This window comes from Naegleria lovaniensis (assembly GCF_003324165.1).
Source record: "Naegleria lovaniensis strain ATCC 30569 chromosome Unknown tig009, whole genome shotgun sequence".
NCBI lineage: Eukaryota > Heterolobosea > Eutetramitea > Acrasida > Naegleriidae > Naegleria > Naegleria lovaniensis.
In genome coordinates, this window is record NW_025407831.1 from 592,920 (window position 1) to 613,337 (window position 20,418).

At 36.3% G+C, this 20,418-nt stretch overlaps 10 protein-coding genes across 10 annotated transcripts; 5 read left to right on the forward strand and 5 right to left on the reverse strand.

The window, feature by feature from the left end:
- Positions 1 to 72: 72 nt before the first annotated feature.
- C9374_000294 (uncharacterized protein) lies at positions 73 to 1,789 on the forward strand (the record flags this gene model as incomplete). The annotated part of the gene is made up of 3 exons (XM_044692412.1): positions 73 to 189; positions 329 to 384; positions 571 to 1,789. The coding sequence occupies 3 exons, from the start codon at positions 73 to 75 to the stop codon at positions 1,787 to 1,789; spliced, it is 1,392 nt and encodes a 463-aa protein (XP_044552847.1).
- Positions 1,790 to 2,007: 218 nt separating this feature from the next.
- C9374_000295 (uncharacterized protein) lies at positions 2,008 to 3,180 on the forward strand (the record flags this gene model as incomplete). Its single annotated transcript, XM_044692423.1, has 1 exon — positions 2,008 to 3,180. One exon carries the CDS (start codon positions 2,008 to 2,010, stop codon positions 3,178 to 3,180), a length of 1,173 nt encoding a protein of 390 aa, XP_044552848.1.
- Positions 3,181 to 3,220: 40 nt separating this feature from the next.
- C9374_000296 (uncharacterized protein) lies at positions 3,221 to 4,811 on the reverse strand (the record flags this gene model as incomplete). Its single annotated transcript, XM_044692434.1, has 2 exons — positions 3,221 to 3,574; positions 3,651 to 4,811. The coding sequence occupies 2 exons, from the start codon at positions 4,809 to 4,811 to the stop codon at positions 3,221 to 3,223; spliced, it is 1,515 nt and encodes a 504-aa protein (XP_044552849.1).
- Positions 4,812 to 5,108: 297 nt separating this feature from the next.
- C9374_000297 (uncharacterized protein) lies at positions 5,109 to 6,986 on the reverse strand (the record flags this gene model as incomplete). The annotated part of the gene is made up of 2 exons (XM_044692445.1): positions 5,109 to 5,462; positions 5,562 to 6,986. 2 exons carry the CDS (start codon positions 6,984 to 6,986, stop codon positions 5,109 to 5,111), a joined length of 1,779 nt encoding a protein of 592 aa, XP_044552850.1.
- Positions 6,987 to 7,100: 114 nt separating this feature from the next.
- On the reverse strand, positions 7,101 to 8,957 carry C9374_000298 (uncharacterized protein; the record flags this gene model as incomplete). The annotated part of the gene is made up of 2 exons (XM_044692456.1): positions 7,101 to 7,478; positions 7,596 to 8,957. The coding sequence occupies 2 exons, from the start codon at positions 8,955 to 8,957 to the stop codon at positions 7,101 to 7,103; spliced, it is 1,740 nt and encodes a 579-aa protein (XP_044552851.1).
- A 321-nt stretch (positions 8,958 to 9,278) lies between these two features.
- Positions 9,279 to 11,577, forward strand: C9374_000299 (uncharacterized protein; the record flags this gene model as incomplete). Its single annotated transcript, XM_044692467.1, has 6 exons — positions 9,279 to 9,406; positions 9,593 to 9,742; positions 9,819 to 10,067; positions 10,134 to 10,383; positions 10,472 to 11,459; positions 11,534 to 11,577. 6 exons carry the CDS (start codon positions 9,279 to 9,281, stop codon positions 11,575 to 11,577), a joined length of 1,809 nt encoding a protein of 602 aa, XP_044552852.1.
- Positions 11,578 to 11,581: 4 nt separating this feature from the next.
- On the reverse strand, positions 11,582 to 13,954 carry C9374_000300 (uncharacterized protein; the record flags this gene model as incomplete). Its single annotated transcript, XM_044692480.1, has 3 exons — positions 11,582 to 12,715; positions 12,799 to 12,986; positions 13,063 to 13,954. The coding sequence occupies 3 exons, from the start codon at positions 13,952 to 13,954 to the stop codon at positions 11,582 to 11,584; spliced, it is 2,214 nt and encodes a 737-aa protein (XP_044552853.1).
- Positions 13,955 to 14,190: 236 nt separating this feature from the next.
- Positions 14,191 to 15,136, forward strand: C9374_000301 (uncharacterized protein; the record flags this gene model as incomplete). The annotated part of the gene is made up of 2 exons (XM_044692491.1): positions 14,191 to 14,369; positions 14,473 to 15,136. The coding sequence occupies 2 exons, from the start codon at positions 14,191 to 14,193 to the stop codon at positions 15,134 to 15,136; spliced, it is 843 nt and encodes a 280-aa protein (XP_044552854.1).
- Positions 15,137 to 15,390: 254 nt separating this feature from the next.
- C9374_000302 (uncharacterized protein) lies at positions 15,391 to 16,098 on the forward strand (the record flags this gene model as incomplete). The annotated part of the gene is made up of 1 exon (XM_044692502.1): positions 15,391 to 16,098. One exon carries the CDS (start codon positions 15,391 to 15,393, stop codon positions 16,096 to 16,098), a length of 708 nt encoding a protein of 235 aa, XP_044552855.1.
- Positions 16,099 to 16,207: 109 nt separating this feature from the next.
- On the reverse strand, positions 16,208 to 20,331 carry C9374_000303 (uncharacterized protein; the record flags this gene model as incomplete). The annotated part of the gene is made up of 5 exons (XM_044692513.1): positions 16,208 to 18,599; positions 18,669 to 18,745; positions 18,863 to 19,792; positions 19,995 to 20,024; positions 20,251 to 20,331. The coding sequence occupies 5 exons, from the start codon at positions 20,329 to 20,331 to the stop codon at positions 16,208 to 16,210; spliced, it is 3,510 nt and encodes a 1,169-aa protein (XP_044552856.1).
- Positions 20,332 to 20,418: the final 87 nt, after the last annotated feature.

Consider the following 20,418-nt stretch of genomic DNA (forward strand, 5'->3'; position numbering starts at 1 on the left):
CCTTAATTGAAAGTTGTTCAAAAAGAAACCATTCGCCAAAAACAACTGCCATCTGTCAACTTTTTAAAAAAAATGTCTAGCGAAAAGAAGGTGAAGAAGGCCGGCAAGAAGTGGAAAGAGATCCTTGAAGAACCACCCAAAGTATCGGCAACTGAATTAATGAGAGATCATGATTATATGGGAACGTTGGTAGGTTTTTGTGTGTTAGTAGAAATCCAAAGTGTTGTATGAATGAGAAACGAATGATGGAATTTTCAAATTCATTGAATACACGATGATCGTGACACGTTCGAATTTGTAATTTGTTGATGTCATCACATCAAACAAGGCCAAACAAGGAGGATCTATTAAAACATGGCATGATCGATTGTGTATTCTACATCAGTATGTATGAACAAAATGTTCGAATCAACAATTAACTTGTAACACCAACAATAATCACTGTTCGATCATTACCATGTCCAAACATTTCAATTCTCATCAACGTTCGGATTGTTTAAATTTATTTTCTATTTTTTAAATTATTGAAATTATTATTTCAAAATTATTATGATGGAATCCAAAAAACAGAGGAAAACTCTATTACTATGTCTCACAAAAAGACACCAAACCCAAAGGAATGATCAACATTCAAGGTCTCACGTGTGAAGGCGTCGAATTATCCAATTACAAAAAAAAATATGGAATTAAAATCATTTCACCCCATCGAACCTATTATTTGGCATGTGAAGACATGAATGAACAAGAGCGATGGATTAAGGAAATTAATAATTCATCCATGAGAAATTCCGATTATCGATTACATGTTGTCGATCCCGATTCGACTGAAGATTGCACATTCCATGATTTACAAAAAGCCATCGATCAAGCCAAAGACGGAGATCATATTGTGTTGCGAAGTGGAATTTACAAACTCAATGAAACATTGATGGTCAAAAAACCATTAACGATTCGAGGAGTGTATCCAGATATGGATCTCGTTCACATTTGTTCGTGTGAAGGAGTCAAGACCATTATGAAGATTGATGCTTGGAATGAAAATTTAACAGTTCAAGAATTGGAAAAACAGAGATTATTAGGAATTGATCGAAATGTGGTTTGTGTGGAACATTTGACATTGACACAAAATGCTTCGAAAGATACCATCTTGTTTTATGAGAATACCAGTTGTTTGGAAGTTGTTTCTGGAATTTGTAAATTGGATCATGTCGTGATACGAGGTGGTTATGGAAATGGAATTGTTGTAAATAATCGATTGAGGAAAAAGGCAGAAGCACCTGTCAATGGTGTAACGACGACGACGATGACATCCAACTCGGGGACTTCATCGTCGAGCACAGATGCTCCAATTCACACCTCCGATGAAAATCAATTACAGCTTGATCAAGCTGCTCAACATTCCTCAAATTCTTCGTCATCATCTCCATCGTCAGACATGCCAGTGAAAAAACCTCCAATAGAACCTACAAAACTCATGGTTTCTGAATGTCACATTGAGTGTAACAAAATTCATGGAATCAAATTTTGTGACGACTCTCAAGGCGAAATTAGCAAATCTATATTCCAAAAGAATGAGGGACATGCCATCATTTGTATGAATGATTCTGATGTGAAAATAGAGAGGAGCGTATTCAGTAATCATTCAAAGAATGCCATTTATTTGCAATCAACAAAAACAATTACAGTGTTTAAAAACAAAATGCATGCAAATGGGCTAGCAGGAAAAGCTCATATTGGAGTAGCAGCGGACGCAGCACCATGTGCTTCTGAAGAGAATGAATTTTTGTAGATAGCTCAAAGATTTTAAAGATTTTAGATCTAAATAAGGAAATTTCTTATTTTATATCACCATTTAAAAAGAAGATGCTTCCACAACTACAGCAACCAAACGTTCTTACGAATTCTCATGTAATAATTGCATATATTTCCTTCCTTCTCCTCTTCATCACATCTTGTCATGGTTTCACATTCGCCTCCTCATTACCTGCTTCCAGCAATCATTGCAAAATGCTTCCTCTCTCCATTTCCTATCCCGTTCATCCCGATTGTCGTCCTGGTGAATACTGCTCAGCAAAAACTCTGCAATGTGTGTTACTCACGCTTCATCCTAAATGGAATAGTAATTGTTCGAGGAATGAAGTGGTTCCATCGAATAAGGTGTGTGGAGAATTCACTCCTCCCATATCCACTACTCCTTATTCCTCATCAAATCCATCATCCTCTCGAGAAACTCTATTGAAACAACAAGTCGAAAACTCGTATCAACAAAATGTCTTACAATGTATTCATCATAAATGTCGACAATGTGAAGAGCAATCGAGAAATTTCTCAAATGGAATGATTTGTGTGAATGGAATGTGGCAATTTGAACGCTATTCCAATTCGATTGTCGATTCATATTATGATTTGGTGTTTAAACGAGATGCTACAAGTATCGTATTGGTCGTGAGTATGGTAATATTCGTATTTACAACGGTGGTTTCTGTCAGTATTGACATGACTCGAATCATACAGAGAAAGAGACAAGTGGCAGAGCTTGAAATGGAAATGGCTTCCAACGAAGAGTTTATGGAATACTATTCACAAATCATGGAAAAGGAGAGAAGTAAGAGAGCCAAGAAGATGAAAGAGAGAATGAAAGCTTTGAATGGAAATATCATGTCGAGTAGTGATGACGATGAAGATGACCACCATGAATCCAGTCATGAAGAAGATGAAGGCGTATCGAAAGAACCTTCTACTCCACTCCAGAGTCGTATTGCAAGCAAAACTCAAATCCATTCTTCAGTGGCAACCAACAACGAAGAAGGAACAATGGCGATGGTTGAGGAAGATCATTCCTCACAACCAAGGGTTGCTCAAACATCTGATTCGAGATCGACTCGTGAAAACTCGAATTCTACAAATGTACAAAGACCTCTTCCTTTAACTCCAATTCAAAGAGGACATCAAAAATCACTTCAGAAAGCCATCGAACGTTCACGACTGTCAGTGCAAGGCCAACAAAATGAACAATCTACAAGGAAAGAGGAATTCGATCGAAATAGATCTACAGTAGCAACAACTAGTTCACAACAACAACAACCACGAAGGTCAAGACCTCTTCCCTCCACAACCAACATGAATATCATGGTGAAGCCTTCATCCATCTCTCACCACTCAGACAGTGATGAGTACTGAAATTTAGCACTCATCTATTGTGTTCTCTCAAAAGAAATGCTTAATGTTTCACAAGACTGTAGTAGGTACTGTGTGATGTGGAGGAGTCTTCATTATTTGTCGTGACCAAGTTGTCCGAGTTATCAGCAAGTAGAGATTCATCTTTTCCATGCTTTTGCTTTGTCTTTTGCATTTTGGCCCAACATGTGGTGCAACGATAAAAGTCTCGGAATTCTTCCTTGTCAAATTCCATAATGGTGAGTCCACAAGTAATAAATATCGTGCTTGTGTTGTATACTACGAGAAATATTCCCTGTGCTAACAGATTCGAGTGTAGGACTGTTATTCTAATAATTAAATTGGTTGCAGCAAACACAACGATAGAAATTGAGGCTACAATTACAAATCTCAAACACTAATAAAACAATGAGTGTTTTGACATTAGCATAAATATGTTGAAATTGATTCACATCTCAATCTCACAAACTTACTGAAGAATTCAACATGTTGATGTCAGAAACCTTTTTCATAGTCCAATAAATCCATACAGTGAGGGCTATGAATGCAGCACATGCAAGAAAGGTTAAAGAGGAATTATAATATGCAAAGAATACATTAACGGACGTCATGTCATCACAAACCAGTACTGAAATTAATATTGGGATTGCCACATATAACACAAGGAAAACCAACGCTAACACGAGGTAAATGATGATAAATGGTGTCGCTTTCTTTGTTTTCACATATACAATTAATCTGCACCAATTTAAGACCCATGTGAAAAGGCTAAAGATGAGGAGTGAAAGAGCAAAGTTACCGAGTATAGTCATTGAAAAACTTGAACCCAAGTATTGAGAAAACACTGTTGTGAAAAATAATAATATCTCACCAATGATCACGCAAGTAATGGTAATGGTGTTAAACGGTCTCTTTTCTCTAAAGCTGGCTGTGTACTTTGGTAAAAAGGTCATGAAAAAGGTGAGGCAACATGAAATGAGGTGAATGACTGAGAGACCTGTTGAAATGGCTTGCAGTACCAACAAGTTGATCGCATTGTTTGCACATTTTAGGCTAAAATATTGGTCATGTGCGCAATAGCATATATAGGAGTATCCGTTTCGAGTCATAAATGGATCAGCTGCAATATTTGTATTGTTCACAAGAATAGGAATTCCAAAATCAGCCGTGCCACAAAAAGTGATGGAGCTTGGAAATTGATTGATCATGGCGCTCACTGTGATGTCTTTTGGAAAACATCCTCTACCAAGTGTGAGTGTATGTTTGTAAGATCGTAATGTGTGGTTATTGGAACAGTATTGACAATAATTGATCCAATCAACAATGGTCGTTTGGTTTTGTGTAATTTCTTCCACATACCCACTCAAATTATCAACACGATCATTATTTTCACATAACAGTTCATCACATGACAATTTTAAATTCTTCTCCCAATTTCCAACTTTGGAACACAAATCATAACTCTCACCATCATTGTGGAACATTAGAAACGAGTAAAATTGTGAAATATCAAGATCTTCGAAATATGAAGGTACTCCAAACTTTGTCCAAAGAGTAACATTTGAACATCCAAATTCATTAGGAATGAATAGTTCTTGTCCAGTTGTTTGATAAAAATCTGCTCTATTTGCCATATAGGTCGAAAGGTTCCAACAATTTGAAAATTCGGGTGAATAATATATCAAGCCTTCTCGATGATCGGAGTGAACCTTTGTTTCTGAGTGAGGTATTAAGGCCCTACCATTATAATTCACAACCTTTGCCTCAATAAGGCTATAGATCATGAGAAGCCCTCCGACTATCAACGTCATGAAAACAAGAGTTATCGATTGGATCATCGTCATGGCTTCGGATCGGCTGCAGGGTGCTCTCGAGGCTGATGATTTTTTTAAAAGGATGAAATTTTTCTAAATTCGGGGGGTCTACCACGTTCAATCAGAAATTTTGGAATAGTAAGTGTTTGAACTTGTTGCTCCCGTATCATGTTGCTCTTGTTCGGAGCTAGTAGTATTAGAACTATTCTTATCAAAGCTTAGAGTCGTGGATACTGCTGCTGATGTTTTTCCTTTCAAATAGCAACACGAATAAAATTCCATGAAATCTTCCTTTTCAAATTCCATGTAAGTGATTCCCAAAGTAATCGATGCTATAGTTGTATGGGTAACGATACTAAATATTCCAGAAATAATTCCAATAAAGAAGCCACCTGAGATTTGAGTTATAATAAAGTAGCCTATGGAAAAAACAAGGATTGAAGTGGAGGAATAAATGACAAATCTTAGAAACTGAACGAGTTTTCAATTTGTGAATATTGGTCGATTGTGGTCAATATTCAAACGGTTAGTTGTGTGTTTTGAGAAAAAACAAATCTGTAAAATACTCACCGAAGTGTTCAACATGTTGACATCGGAAACCTTTTTCATGGCCCAATAAATCCATACCGAAGAGAGCACAAACATGATCAGAGCCAACACAGAGAGTGCAAAAATGTAGTATGTAAAGAATTCAACAATCTCAGAAAGGGCTTTAGCACGTGTCACAATAGAAGGTACTACAATTCCAACAGTAAGGGATAAGAGCACAAGTCCAACGTATAATAGTATGGCAGGTTTTGTTTTCTTCGTTTTCACATAAAGAACTAATCGAAACCAATAGGCGACCCATGCAAAGAGCGTGAAAAATACGCATGATATTGCAATGTTTCCAAAAATCGTGGTTGCAATATTTGTTCCCCATGTCGCAGAGAGTAAGAAGGCAACTGCGAGCACTAGCTCAGTTTCCAACACAGTTGCTATTGTAACAAAGCGCACAGATTTCTTTTGTCTGATCGAAGATTTCAGTTTGGGCAAGAATGTGAAAAATAAGGTTACGAAAAATGAAATGGCGTGAATGCTGAATGCACCAAAAGAAATTGTCTGAATGGACACAAATTGGGCGACATTGTAATCACACTTGATGGCAGTAATGTTAGAGCGGCAATAACAAATGTAAGAGTAGGGAAAATTTAAGATACCTCGTGGCTCAACATCGCTACTGTTGACAACAATAGGAATTCCAAGCTCTATATTTCCACAATAACCAAGCGATTGTGGAAATTTGTTAATCATGTCGCTGACTGTTTGGTCTTTGGGAAAACATCCTCGAGTAGGTCCCAATTTTTGTTGATGCGACCTCAATGTGTTGTTTCTAGAGCAGTATTGACAATAATTGATCCAATCAAAGATGTTTGTTTGTTTTTGTGTAATTTCTTCCACATACGCACTCAAATTATCAACATGATCATTTTCACACAGTAATTCACCACACGCCAATTTCAATTTCATTTCCCAATATCCAACTTTTGAACACAAATCATAACTCTCTCCACGTTTTTCAAAGTAAATAAACGAATAATATCTCAATGGTTGTTGTGTCGCTTCAAAAAGTCGATTCACTCCGTATTTGGTCCACAGCGAAACATTGGAACATCCAAACGAGCTCGGAAACCATTGTTCTGTACCAATGGCTGCAATAAACCAATTTTGGTCGCTCATATATCGAGTAACGTCCCAACAATTGTTAAAGAATTGTGAAAGTTGTGTCAAATGTTCCGTTTGCAACGTGTCGTTCACGGGTGCTGGGGTTTGTTTCAGCTCAAAGCCTGTTGCTGGATCTCTCCGAGATGATGATATTGCAAAAACAAAGCTCCGATTGAATGGGTGGTCATCATGAACTACCAATAAAAAGAAGCAGAATATTATTTCAACAATCATGTATTTCATTAACGTCTTCATCATGACAACTGTTGGTCGTTTTTCGCTTGAACACATTTTTTCATCAATCGTCGTTGTTGTTAACGGAATAAACTTCAATTAAAAAATGTTAGAACACTACATCAAGATTGTAATCATCATCTGTTTTTGAAACACCCCACATGATCCAGTTTAGTCATCCGAGTCATTGATAGGCATTTTGGAATAGTATGTGTTACCTGTGTTACTTGTACTCGTTGGATCTTCATCTCCATAAAAGGTTGAATAATCCTTGTTGGAATGGCTGTGCTGATCGGTTGGAGGAGTGGAATCTCGTTTCTCGTTAGTACAACAATGACAACAACATGCATAAAATTCCATAAATTCTTCCTTTTCAAATTCCATATATGTGAGGCCCAAAGTAATTGAGGCAATGGAAACGTGAGTGACAATGCTAAAGGATCCAGACAGCACTCCAATGAAGAAAGCTCCTGCCACCTGAGTCATGATTAGATAGGCACTGGAGAGGACGAGAGTGGAGATGGAGGAGTAAATGACAAATCGGATGAACTGGTAAACGTAATAATTATTGAAATACATGATTGAGCATACATAAATTAACACACAATTAAGGAGCAGTAAGGATGAATTAAGGTCAATCATTATTTCACACTCGAACATACTTACCGATGTGTTCAACATGTTGACATCCGACACTTTTTTCATGGCCCAATAAATCCAGGTGGAAGTTGAAACAAATATAATACATGCTATCAATGATAAGGAACCCATATAGATTGCATAGAATTGAGCAGTTTCGTACAATGAATTTCCTAATGCACCAATGATACATGGTATTACAACTCCAACGATCAGCCATAACAATCCAAAGCCAATATATAATAGGATGGCAAGTGTGGTTTTTTTAGTTTTCACATAAAGGACTAACCGAACCCAATAGGCGACCCATGCAAACAGTGTGAAAAACACCAATGAAAGAGCAGTGTTTCCAAGAATGGTGGTCACAATATTGGTTGCCCATGCTGCAGAGAGTGTAAAAGTCAGTGAGAGAATAATTTCAGTGAACAATACCACAGCAATGGTCACAAATCGAAAGAATTTTCGTTGCTTAATCACGGATTTCAATTTCGGTAGGAAGGTCAATGTGAAGGTCAGTATGAATGAAAATGCATGAATGGCAAATGATCCATAGGAAATGGCCTGACCCGTTGCATATTGGACATCATTACCGGCACACTTGAAAGTGAATAAATTGTCCCTGCAATAGCAAATATATGCAAAATTTAGGTTGTTTTGTATAACGTTTGGAACTAGAGCACTCGTGTTAATAATGAGAGGTATTCCAAAATCGTAATTTCCACAAAACGTAAGGGAGCTTGGAAATCGATTGATCATTTCATTCACTGTCTTGTCTTTTGGAAAACATCCTCGAGTAGGTTCCAATTTTTGTTGATACGACCTCAATGTGTTGTTTTTCGAGCAGTATTGACAATAATTGATCCAATCAAAGATGTTTGTTTCTTTTTCTGTTAATTCTTGAACGAATGCGCTCAAATTTTCAACACTTCCACACAATATTTCATCACATGACAATTTCAATTTCTTCTCCCAATTTCCAACTTTTGAACACAAATCATAACTCTCTCCCGAATTATCAAAATAGATAAAACTCGAGTAAAACAAAGGTTCAACTTCGGTATTGGCCCAATATTTCGGAACTCCATATTTCGTCCATAGTGAAATATTGGAACATCCAAATGAACTCGGAATCCACTGCTCAGTGACCATGGAACGTGTAAAGGGCAACTGATTACTCATGCTTTGAGACATATTCCAACAATTTCTAAAATGTGCTCCAAACGATGTTTCCATATTATTGACATTCCGAGCTCCAGAATGAATCACTCTTTGATAGCCATCATTGACCGAGTGCCCGTATGATTGTGACATTTCAAAGTCTATTCGTTTTTGACCTGATGATCGTTGTGCATAAACCAAAGAGTGATGATCAAAATTCCGAAAGCTCATTATAAATGATAATGATATGAAAATCATCATCAAGAGCGTTATAAATTTGTGTTGAAAAAAAGAATGGTTCCTTGTGGATGCCAACCATGAATATTTCAGCTGGTTGTTCCTAATAATATTTAAAATTGGTGGAAGGATCCTTATTATTAGTAGTGAACACATTTTTTTTTTTGATTACCTCCAAACAAAAGCAAGAAAATAGTATCTGAACTTTCATGAACTAATTTCAACAACGAAAATAGGTTCGTGATTGGTGATATTACGAATGCAGTAGTGGTTTGTTCGGATTTCACAAAGTTTACAACAGCTTGTAGAGAAAAAATGCAAAATAAGATTCGATCCGATGCACTTCATGAAAATGTGATGGCCATCGGAGCATTGAAAGATATTTTGAAAAGTTCATTGGGACCTAATGCGAGAAGTAAATTAATTGTGGATCCTCATAAAAGGTAGATATAAAATAATAATAATGGAGAAAGGAAGATTTATATTTTCATCATGATCATTTAACAATTTTAATATATTATTATTTGAACATTTCCGAAATGATGATAACTGACTGCGTGAATGATTCATCGGAATGCTGAAAATGAATGCATAACCCATTGAATTATTTTGAACATGTCTTGCGACAGAGTAACTGTCAGTCAAGACGGAGCCTTTCTTTTGAAGCAATTAAATGTACAGCAAGCTGCTGCTAGTATTTTAGTAGAAGCAGTTTTATCACTTGATAAATTTATTGGAGACGGAACCACTAGTACAGCTCTATTAGCGTGTTCTTTAATGTATGTGTTAGTGAGTGAATTTTTGAATTTCGATAATGTATGAACAAACACTTGTGGTCATTACTGGACACTCCAGTGAACAAGCATATGCAAAACATAGAAAAGAAAATTATCCAATGAAATACATTTTGCAAGGATATGATTGGTGCTTGGAATTTATCAAGTCTGAAATTATTCCAAAAGCTTCAATTGTCGTGGAGGAGGATTTCGAGAACAACAGAAAAAAGAACATCTTTAACATTGTCAATTCAGCACTCTCGTCAAAAACGGCTGTACATATTCATGCCAAATATTTGGCAACGTTATTAACAAATTCAATTTTGAGGTAGGTGTAAATATTGAATTGTGGAATAGAATCGAGCGATCAAATATAAAATCAATGAAAAACAAGTGTTATGGATGGGAACACTTTTGATATACAAAATATAATGCTCTTGAAAATACCAGGTCTTTTTGGTACAACAGAATGTCTTCCAAAAACAGTTATTGTTCCAACGACCTCAGTCACCTCTACTGAAGTACTGACAAAACGAGAGTCTCCGTACAAATTGTTGGTCATTCATGGACCATTGCAAAGACAACGTACAAAAACAAAACATTATGCCATTCTTGATACTGTGGAAAATCTTGAAAAGTGGAAGGTATGGATTAATGACACTTTTTTATAATAATCCTCATGCTTTATGAATGAAATTACTAATACTTGGCCACCCATCAATACAATCACAGGTTGAAGAAGAGATGGTTTTCAAAAGAATGGCAGAAACTATCAAATCTATTCATGCCAATATTGTCATTTGTAAAGGAGTCGTTCATGACCTTGTTTCACATTATTTACAATCATTTGGAATTTTATGTCTTGAAAATGTTCCATCAGAGCTTTGTAAATTCACATGCAAAACTCTCAACATTCAATATGTTCAATCCATTGAAGAGTTACAGAATGAATGTCGAGAAATGATTGATCTAGACGAGAAAAGTAACAAGATTTCTCAAAAGTATTTAGGACTTGTCGAGTCGTGTGAATTATATCAAATGAATGGAGATCTCTCTCATCAGCAAGTTCTTTCCACCATCATTAAAGCGTGGAATGATCAGAAATACCAAATTGAGAAACCCACGACATGTACGACCATCATTCGTGGGAGCACGATGGAACAGTGTGAAGAATTTGTTCGACATGCTCAAGACGCTCTCTATACATGTATGGTCACTCTTACAGAATGCAACAAGAAGATGTCCAAACAAACCATATGTGAACGTGCCGAGAGTAATGATGCACAACACGACCTAATGGCATCAAGATCACAGCAAATATTTGTCACAGGAGGTGGCTCGTTTGAATTGTATTGCATGTGGCAGTTGGAACAATGGTTATTGCATGGAAAACAAGATCAACCATTGTTAGAGGCAGCTGGAATTGAATGTTTTGTTAAGGCATTGCGAGTCATACCGGAAACGTTGTGTGTTAATGCCAACTTTCCTCCAGAGCAAACCATTCGACAGACAATTCGAAAGCAAAAAGATTCACAATGTTCATACTTTGGTATTCCAGCTTGCCATGTCATTGATCTGGATCAATTTGATGCTCTTCTCCAAAACCCATCTAGTTTCATGCATCAAGACAACATGTTGCAAATGGAAATTTATGACTCAATTTTCACCAAGCAAGCCACATTGGAGACTTCAATTGAAGTTGCAAAGAATATTCTCATGGGTGAGTGTTGTAGTGATATGTGTTGTGAAATTATTATTCCTAACACAATTATATGGAATTACCGTTGAAAATAGTATCTGGAATCATTTTATATAATCATCAAAGTGCCAACCAATAGCTCTTTATTGTTGAGCGGTTTTTTGCTTTTTAAGTTTGTTGAAAAGAGCAACTTTCATATGAAGAATCTTGTAGACTGCGAGTGCCTTCTTCTGATCCGTGGTAATCACATCAATGAGCTCACTATTGGACACTCTAATATGAATACGGAACATTTTCTTTTCGTCAACTAGCAGACTCGTTCGTGTAACCTTGTCATAATCTATTCGTTTAAGCAAGTCATTCGATGCCTTGTAAATATTCATACTTTCATTGTTGAGAGATGCTGAAACGTTGTTAATCATGTCAAAAGTTGAATTTAGAGAAATGGAGAGACCATTAATATCAGACTTGTAAATGTGTTGCAAATCCTCCAACAGCAAGCTCGTTTCTTTCAGCTCCTTATTCTTCTTCCTCTCAGCTTCAAGCTCCTTGTCTTTCTTTTCCAATTGAAGCTTGAGATTTTTGATTTCGTTAACATAATTGGTCAGAAAGGTATTGCTGAAAGATGAGGGAGGTTCATCTCGAGATAATTCCTTGCCATCGTAAGAGATGAAAGAAGTTGTCGATGGTGTTACGATCGGCACAGATTTTGTAACTTTTTTCTCCTCATATTGGCTGAGGTCTGGTGAAGTGACTGTCTTGACAAGAGCGCCACTAACCAAGTCCTTGAACAAGTCAGAATTTCGAACTTCGTCCCTATCATCCATATTTTTGGTGTTAAGGTCAGCAATGATTTGCTCGAATTCTTCGGTGGTTCTTGGTGTTGTATCGAGAAGCCATCCCGCCCTTATTGCTTCTACACATTTTTCATTCGATGCCACATATTGCTTCACAAATTCTCTTTCCTTATATTGAACTAATTCTCCGTCAATTTTCTTAAGCTGAAGCCCTCCTGCAATGAGAACCATCAACCTGTAATTGGGATGTTTTGTGATTGGATTTCCTTCCAAACTTATTAATTTCAACTTGGGTTGCTCCGAAAATCCATATAATGAGGAAATACAATTATTGGCCACGTACAATACTTCTAGATTGGGCTGCTTTTCTAAATATTTGAATGAGGTCAGATAGTTATTTTGGATGTACAAAATTTTCAAGTCATTTCTTACGCCTAATCCTTTAAGAGAAGTTAATCTGTAATTTGGAAGGGAAATTGTCTATGGCGACCGTGAGTTGCAATTCACCGATTGTTGCATTAAGGCACGAAAATGTTAGACCATATACAAGATGAAATACTTACTCCCAAACCAGTTGAAAAGGAAACATTCTCAAGATTGAGATCGGGAATACTGGTAAAAATACGTTCTCTTCTTGGTGTTACTCTCCGTTTTGTTACGGATGGAGATGGTGCTCTTGTATTTAAGGTAGGCTTGTTTTGATAAGAGGCCATTCCAAACCGCATGATATTTCTTGGCTCGTTAATGGAAGCTAACAGTAACAGCGATTCAATTGTAAAGTGTTGATTTGGTGAAAAAAAGCCCATATTATAATTTTCAATACCTACCTTTCAAATCAACAATGCTCTTGTTGCTTTCTTTTGACGACCAAGTAATGGTAGAATTCATATAGTTGGGGTTTTGACTCAATGTCGAACGAGTTGAAGAGGCTGATGCTGGTCTTCTCGGAGGCGATGAAGAAGATGGTTCCTTCAAATGATGAAGATTTGAGTCCTCTTTTTTCAAAGTAGTTGTAGAGATGGGCTTCGTTGGTGAAGAGAGAGCTGACAAATGAAGGCTCATATCTAGCTTGGGAGTATTGGGATTGCTGGATTTTTCGACGGGATCCACTTGATGTTCGCCTAAAGTAGCCTCGTATTGTTGGTAATGATCGGAGTCATTATGATCCATGATGTTTGAGTTATTGTCATCCATAATGTTGATGTTTTCTGATTGATCCTTAGTGGTTTCAATCTCCCTGGTTGGCTCAAACAGAATTGATGCTGTTGTAGTAGGTGTCATGGAAGAAGCCTGCTGTTGTGTGCTGTTGTTGCTCATAGATGGCCGTTGTTCAACTGACGCTGTTGTTGTTGTTGGTGATGATATAGTCTTTGATAAATCCGGCATTGTTTTTTCTTGCTCAATCACTACAGCTGCTGGTGGAATAGGTAAGGGTGGCACCACCGTTAACCTCTTCTTTTCCGATGACGATACTTGTTGAGCTCTGATCACTTCATTGGCGATTTTGGCAAGCTTGGGTACGGAAGGCTCCTCAATCACAACCACTCCATCTTCTTGCAAATGATTGTTTGAGGATACATTTTTGGCCGCCATCAATTGATTCCCTAACGGAATCATTGCTTGATCATTGTTCGTTCCTGAGAATAAACTATCCGATGATGAGGTAATCTGAGAGGGTGTGAGAGTATAAGCCTCAAACAAAGGATTGTCTTGGTCCATTGGAATTTTGACGAGAGAGATGATGTTTATATTTTTTTTTGCCGTAACTCCATCGCGCCTTTATTCAAAATCTGATTACGAATATTCAAAAAGATCAAGAAGGCTTCTTCCTTAACGAGAGATCATCTTTTAAACTTGAATCCTTCTGTCCTTCAAGATGACGACGTATCCTTGATCCAATTTCTATTCGCTAGTGTTCACACAGCAGCTTTTGGAATATTAAAAATAAAAAAAAAATGTCGAGCCAAGGAACAGACCTATTTCGACGTATTGCTCAAACTAAAGATCCGATCAATACCAAAAAATTGAAAAAAGTTTTGATTATACGAGGAAAAGAGCCGGATCACTTTTTTACATGTATTTGTGAGAAATTTAATGGTTTTGTAAAAAATCCTGAAGTGTTTGAATGGAAGAGGTTCGAATGGGAGCCCAAAGCTAAATTTAACCCATACCAACCCGATGATTCATTTGCTTTTTTAAGTTGTGTGGATGTTTTAAATCAATATTGAAATTTTTAGATTTCATTTTGATTATGATTTTGTGGTATTTCCGTTATATGCTGGATGCTTTATTTCTGCTCCTTTGGCTCCAATATTTAGTGAAATTATGAACATCATGAAAGAGTTAATTTCATCAAAACGTGTTGCAGCTCTATTCTTAAGAGGAAGTAATGAATACAGTGTACCTAGTAGGCTTGGTTACGTCTATACTGATATACAAAAGGGCTTTGTGGATTTTACATGTGAAACCGTTGATATCAACGTTGAAGTATTGAACGAAACATGTATGAAAAGCGACATTTTACTCGAATTTAAAGCCAAGCATCCAGATTTATTTATTCAAAATGAGAAACACAAAAAGGTAGCTCTTGCCAATACATATCTTTCTGGTCTATCTATTACAAGTTGTACGGACATTTCAAATTGGCACATTCTTGCTCAAGCAGAAGAAGGTAAAAAGCTTTGTATGCTAATTCACAAAACGGAGAGAGTCATGTTCACGCCTTGGTATGGTTTTTCTCATGGTAATCAACTTTCGCATGACCTCGTTAGATACTTTTGTAAATATTTAGTATTGGAATATTTGAGAGAGGAGAGCTCAACTTTTAAAACCAAACTTTGTCAAAAGTATCAAAATTACCAATTGTGTGATATTTCTGTGATGGCATTTACTGAGGAATAGAGATGAACCTTAAAGTTTCAATAATGAATTACTTATTAATTATTTAGAAAATTGTAGAGTGTTAATAACACTACGCAGTCTCAATTTCAAAAACTCCTTATGCATAACATGGCAACAACATACTATTAGTTGGTCTATTTCCTTTTATGAACATTGATCATTTGTGGACAATTGTTTTCTTCATGCCATTCCATAATAACAAACAACCATATACGAACTTGTATGACTTGTTTTCCACAATCACACCCAAGAAAATGTCTTCACTTGTATTTTCATTGGTCAAACAAAGTATATGGCTTCTGTATTCGTTAATACTCATGCATTACTCGGGATGGTTGAATGTCATGCATCAGCATTGGGAATGCCCGAATATTGAAATTCTAAATTTGGATGCAATAACGGTCGGACAAGATGAAAATATTTCTCTGTACTCGTCATCATTCAATAGTTTCAATAGAAATGAGTATTTAGCTCTTTATTACAAAAAGAATTTTTTGGGACTATTTGGAATTCAAAATCCTTCTTTTCATGGCACAGCTCCAACCACATCCTCAATGACATTTTTAAGTGACGGCTGGTTACTAATTGCCAGCTGTATTACTATTCATGCGATTCGAATCTTTTCGTTTGGTTTCTTTGTTTACAGTGCCATTGGTTCTGTCATTATTAAAAAATTGGAATGGATGGAAGAATGTCGAATTTCTCATCGATACCTTAGACCATTCCTTCAATTCATCACTCGTAACTGTACCGTTCCATTATTCCTTCATCTTCTTTTTTTGAGCTTGTATTTGCTGCAAATTTCATGTCAAGTATTTTGTTGGGAAGGTTCGACCTTATTGGAATTTATTTTGAAAAATTCGTTATTTGGAATGTTCGTGTTGGTATTGTTGGAAATTCTGATCATTTCCTTGTTGAGGAGAGTGTTGAGAGGCTCACCTGAAAAACCAGACGAGCAGTGAGAAAAGATTGAATTCACATGTTTGAAAAATTTGTTTTTGAATTTTTTGTGTGGAAATAGTTTATTGGAATTCAAATTCTATGAGAGTCTAAAAGCTTGAAGCAAATATTCTACATGAAGGAAATGTTACAAGAATCAAAATCGCAGGCAAGTGACATTTTGAAAAGTGACAGCTCATGTAACGTGGCCAACAATGACTGTTTTCCAACAATAATAGGAAATGTACTAATTTCTTGACTATCCTCCACGTTATAAAAGTCTCCCAACAATTCATCCAAATTTGGTAAATTCAGTAAAAATGTCATGCCTTCAAACAATAACTGCGCATTGTTCAATCGACATAAAAACGAGCAAAAACAAATATACTGTTGTTGATTTCGATCCATTTCAAAAAAGTTTGGATGTCCCTCCACTTGATCACACACATTTTGACAAATTTCCAAAATTCTCTCGTCTTGTGTTCCTTCCGCGAGTGCAATCATTAATTCCCAAACTCCAGTCTCCTTTTTCAATCGAATCGAAAAGAGTGAAATGATGGAAATGATTAACTTGTTTTTGAATAAAAGTTCTAAATGTTTCTTAAATTGTGGATTGACTTGAATATTTGTGGTCAAATCAACACTTGTGTTTTGAGTATGAGTTGCGGTCGAAGTAGTTTTCACAAGTGTCACAGTAGTTGGCTTAATGTGTGAATTGATATAATTTGAAATTTCTCTAAAACCTTGTTCAATAAACGAACAAACGAGTGAAATAAATTCAGATTCTTCCATTTCGTCTCCCTTACTGAATATTTCTAACAAATGATAGACATTTTCTTCATCATCGTCAAGATCGTCATCCAATTCTTCTTCTGAAGACGAAGTTGATGGAGATTTCACGTCACTTGAACTATGAAACACATCATGCACAATGACATGTTCCGATCCAAATTGTGAATCTGTTGTCAATCGTGATTTGCTTTCAATTTGTTCCAAAATTAATTTTTCGTCTTCGTCAATGTCTTCGTCAGTGGTCAAATCGATGGAAGAATTTGGACTCGATACACTCATAGAGACATGAAATGGAGTTTTAAGAGGTATCTTGTTTGGATCTATTACTTCTTCTTTTTCATGGATATTCGATCCATTCTCTGTAGAATCAAATGGATTCAATGATAATCCAACAGAATCACTTGAAAGTGGACTCGTCGGTGGAGTAAATGTTGAATTTCCAATTCCTCTTCGTCGTCTTCTTGCTAATTGTTGTTGTTGCTGTTCGTGTGAACTTGCAGGAGGTGAATTTCCAGGTGACAAGGTCGATGCATTTGTGAATGCATTTCGTAACAGTGATGAAGCTGTCTCGACTTCAGGTGTTGAATGGTATGAAGATTCTTGAGAGGGAACTCGCGTGGCGCCTCGTCTTCTCTTGTCCATATTGAAAAATGTATTGGAAGGTTCAACATGAGTGAGATTGGATTTAGAAGGAACGATCGTTCGAGTCGATTGAGAGGACACGCTCGTCTCTTGAAATAATGATTCTTTCAGAAGTGTAGATGAATTTGGTAAGGATGAACTCAAAGTGGATGGTGACACCATCATTGGAACAACGTCATTTTGTTGTTGAGATGCTGACAGTGGTTGTTGCTGCTGCTGATGTGAACTATCCTTCTTGTTTGCTTGTAGTTCACTTTTCACCATTTCATTACAGGTCGATAACAGTTCCTTATAAAATTTGAACAAGTCAGGATCTGACGTGTTGAATTTTTTGGATTCTTCAATGGTATGGAAAAATTCATGAATGACATGATAACAATTCAATTCTAAATCGGCATTGGAATCACTAAATTTCATGGTCACTCGCTTATTCATTTCAAATTTTTTAGCATCTTGATCCAAATGTGAAATGTCACGAATAAATTCCTTCACTGGTTCAATATTGGATGTGACAAATTCGGATAAGAGTCCCATATATTCTTCTTTTGAATTGTGTTCATAGACTTGATTGGCAATATTTTGAATGACTTTTGTAATGAGTGTCAATGTTCGTTGTGCATTCGATTGAGGCTGAACTGAAAGTACTCCCTGTAAATGAGGAGCAACAATGGCAGGACAAACAAATCGAAGGAAAAAGAGTCCTCCAACGGCAATCTCTGTACTTTCAGGAAAATATTTTTTGCTTTCTGCAAATGTAAATTCAAGAATTTCACAAATTTCAAAAGGTCCTTCTTCGATCGTATTTTCAATAATTCTTGACAAGAATTTCTTGGAGAGGTCAATAATTCGAGTTTTGTTTCGTTGTTGTCGAGAAGCAATAATTTGATGAATAATTTCACCACTGGGTTTTTCTGGATGTTCAATTTCGTCTAATTCCTTGTTGAGAAATTCTAACAGACGACTCTCTTCAATTTCTAAATATTCATCAGCAACACAAACTTTGGCAACGAGTGGCTGAAGAGTGGATTTTAAGAATGCTTGTCCGTGAATTTTGAAAAAGAGTTGAACCAATTTTGTGGAAATGGAATTTCTATCAAAATGGTTGTCAGTGATCATTGCATCAATATAAAGTGTCCTCCTGACCAGAAAAAAAACCTACCTTCTGAAAAGAGTCTCTGGATGCTTGGTGAGTTCCAACTCTACCTTAATAGCTGCTTTCACGAGTTGTGTACATGACTTGGATGTTATCATACATGGTTCATTTCACATGTTCAAAAATCAATCGCAAAACCAATAAATCGAATTGCCATACTTGTTTTAAATGTTGCTGTTCATATTCATTGAAACACATACCTTGTGAAATGAAAAACAATCCATCAATACCATCCACGACACTAAAAACGACTCTTGCACTGGATGTCGTATACTATTCAACGCAAGAATCAAATAATCTTGAGGAGCGTCTGCAATAAAATTCAAAAATTTCGAATAGTGTCGAGCCGTCTCAAAGGTATAAGGTTTCTTAATTTGAGTTTTCACTTGTTTCTCAATACTCGAAATAATTGCCTTAATCCACATATCTCGTTCTTCTTCTGATTCACAATAAAATACATATTTTCGATCCTTGTGTGTTTTTTCTCCACTCGTACTCTTTCCCACACAAATTGAAAATTTATACTTTTTCACTTTTTTGAAAAAGTACAATGACGTTGAAGTGGTGGTTGTGGAGTGAATTTGCAAATTCGATTGCAAGATGGAACCTGAGGATTTCTTTGAAGTGGTTAATTGTGCAGAGCTGTCCATCGATGACAAAATGTCTAGTGGGGATTGCAATCGTTTGGAAAGTCTCGAAAAGACTGATTGTTTTCGATCTTTTCGAAATGAATTTTGTTTCTTTTTTCTCTCTCTATAAATACATTGAATCATTTTTGAATTTAACATGTATTCTTGTTCCTCTTTGATTTTCTTAATGTCATAAATTTGAGGTGACACGACAATTTCTGTGGATTTTCCATTTTGGACCAATGATGAAGAGTTGGAATTTGAATTGGGATGGTTGTTATTATTGTTATGATTTTGGTTATTGTTGTGATTATTGTTGTTGTTGTTGTTGTTGTTATGATTCGAATGAAACAATTGATCACTTTCATTATGGAAAATCTCAACAATGGTATTTGAAGGATCCAAATAGAGACATCCAAGTTTTGATTCATCTTTCTTTTTTTCTGTGACTTTGGTTTTGAAATAGACCAAAGTGTGATCGCTCAGTAATTCGAAATATCGCTGCGATAAGAGTTGTTGTTGTTGTTGTTATTGAATGTTTGATTTTGAATATATTCAAAACAATAGGAATAGTGAAGATTGTGTGAAAGTTGAATGACAATGGAAAGATGAATGTGCGAAAATATGTGAGGTTGAGGCATGACATGTGTGTGTCAAATTTCACACCACCACTCCTTTCACAAACATTTAGTATGATACATACCTTTTTCCAGCTCGTGTTCACCGTTCCTCTCTAATGAATTCATTTCCGTCCCGAGAAAACACCATGATGACCAATGTGATGATGATGAATGAACGTCGTGACATTGGATCATCACAAGCGTGTCCAAATATTATAGTAATTGTGTTGTTATGATTTTCAATGAAACGTGTTGAGAAAATATTTTCGTGATCATTTACAAATGACATTGGTTTCATATCAGAAAACAACATTAGTGAGCGATGAATCACACACCTACCTTGAATAAATAACCAGAGAGCACAACACCTTCGTCTCTGTTGAAGCTTCCGCTTCGTTTGCCGAACATGTGCCCAGGCATTTTTTCAGTGCTCGAAGATGCGAACAATGACATTTGTCAGGCGTGTTAATTTCACTGACAAATCAGGTTAGGTCGACATGCGTGATT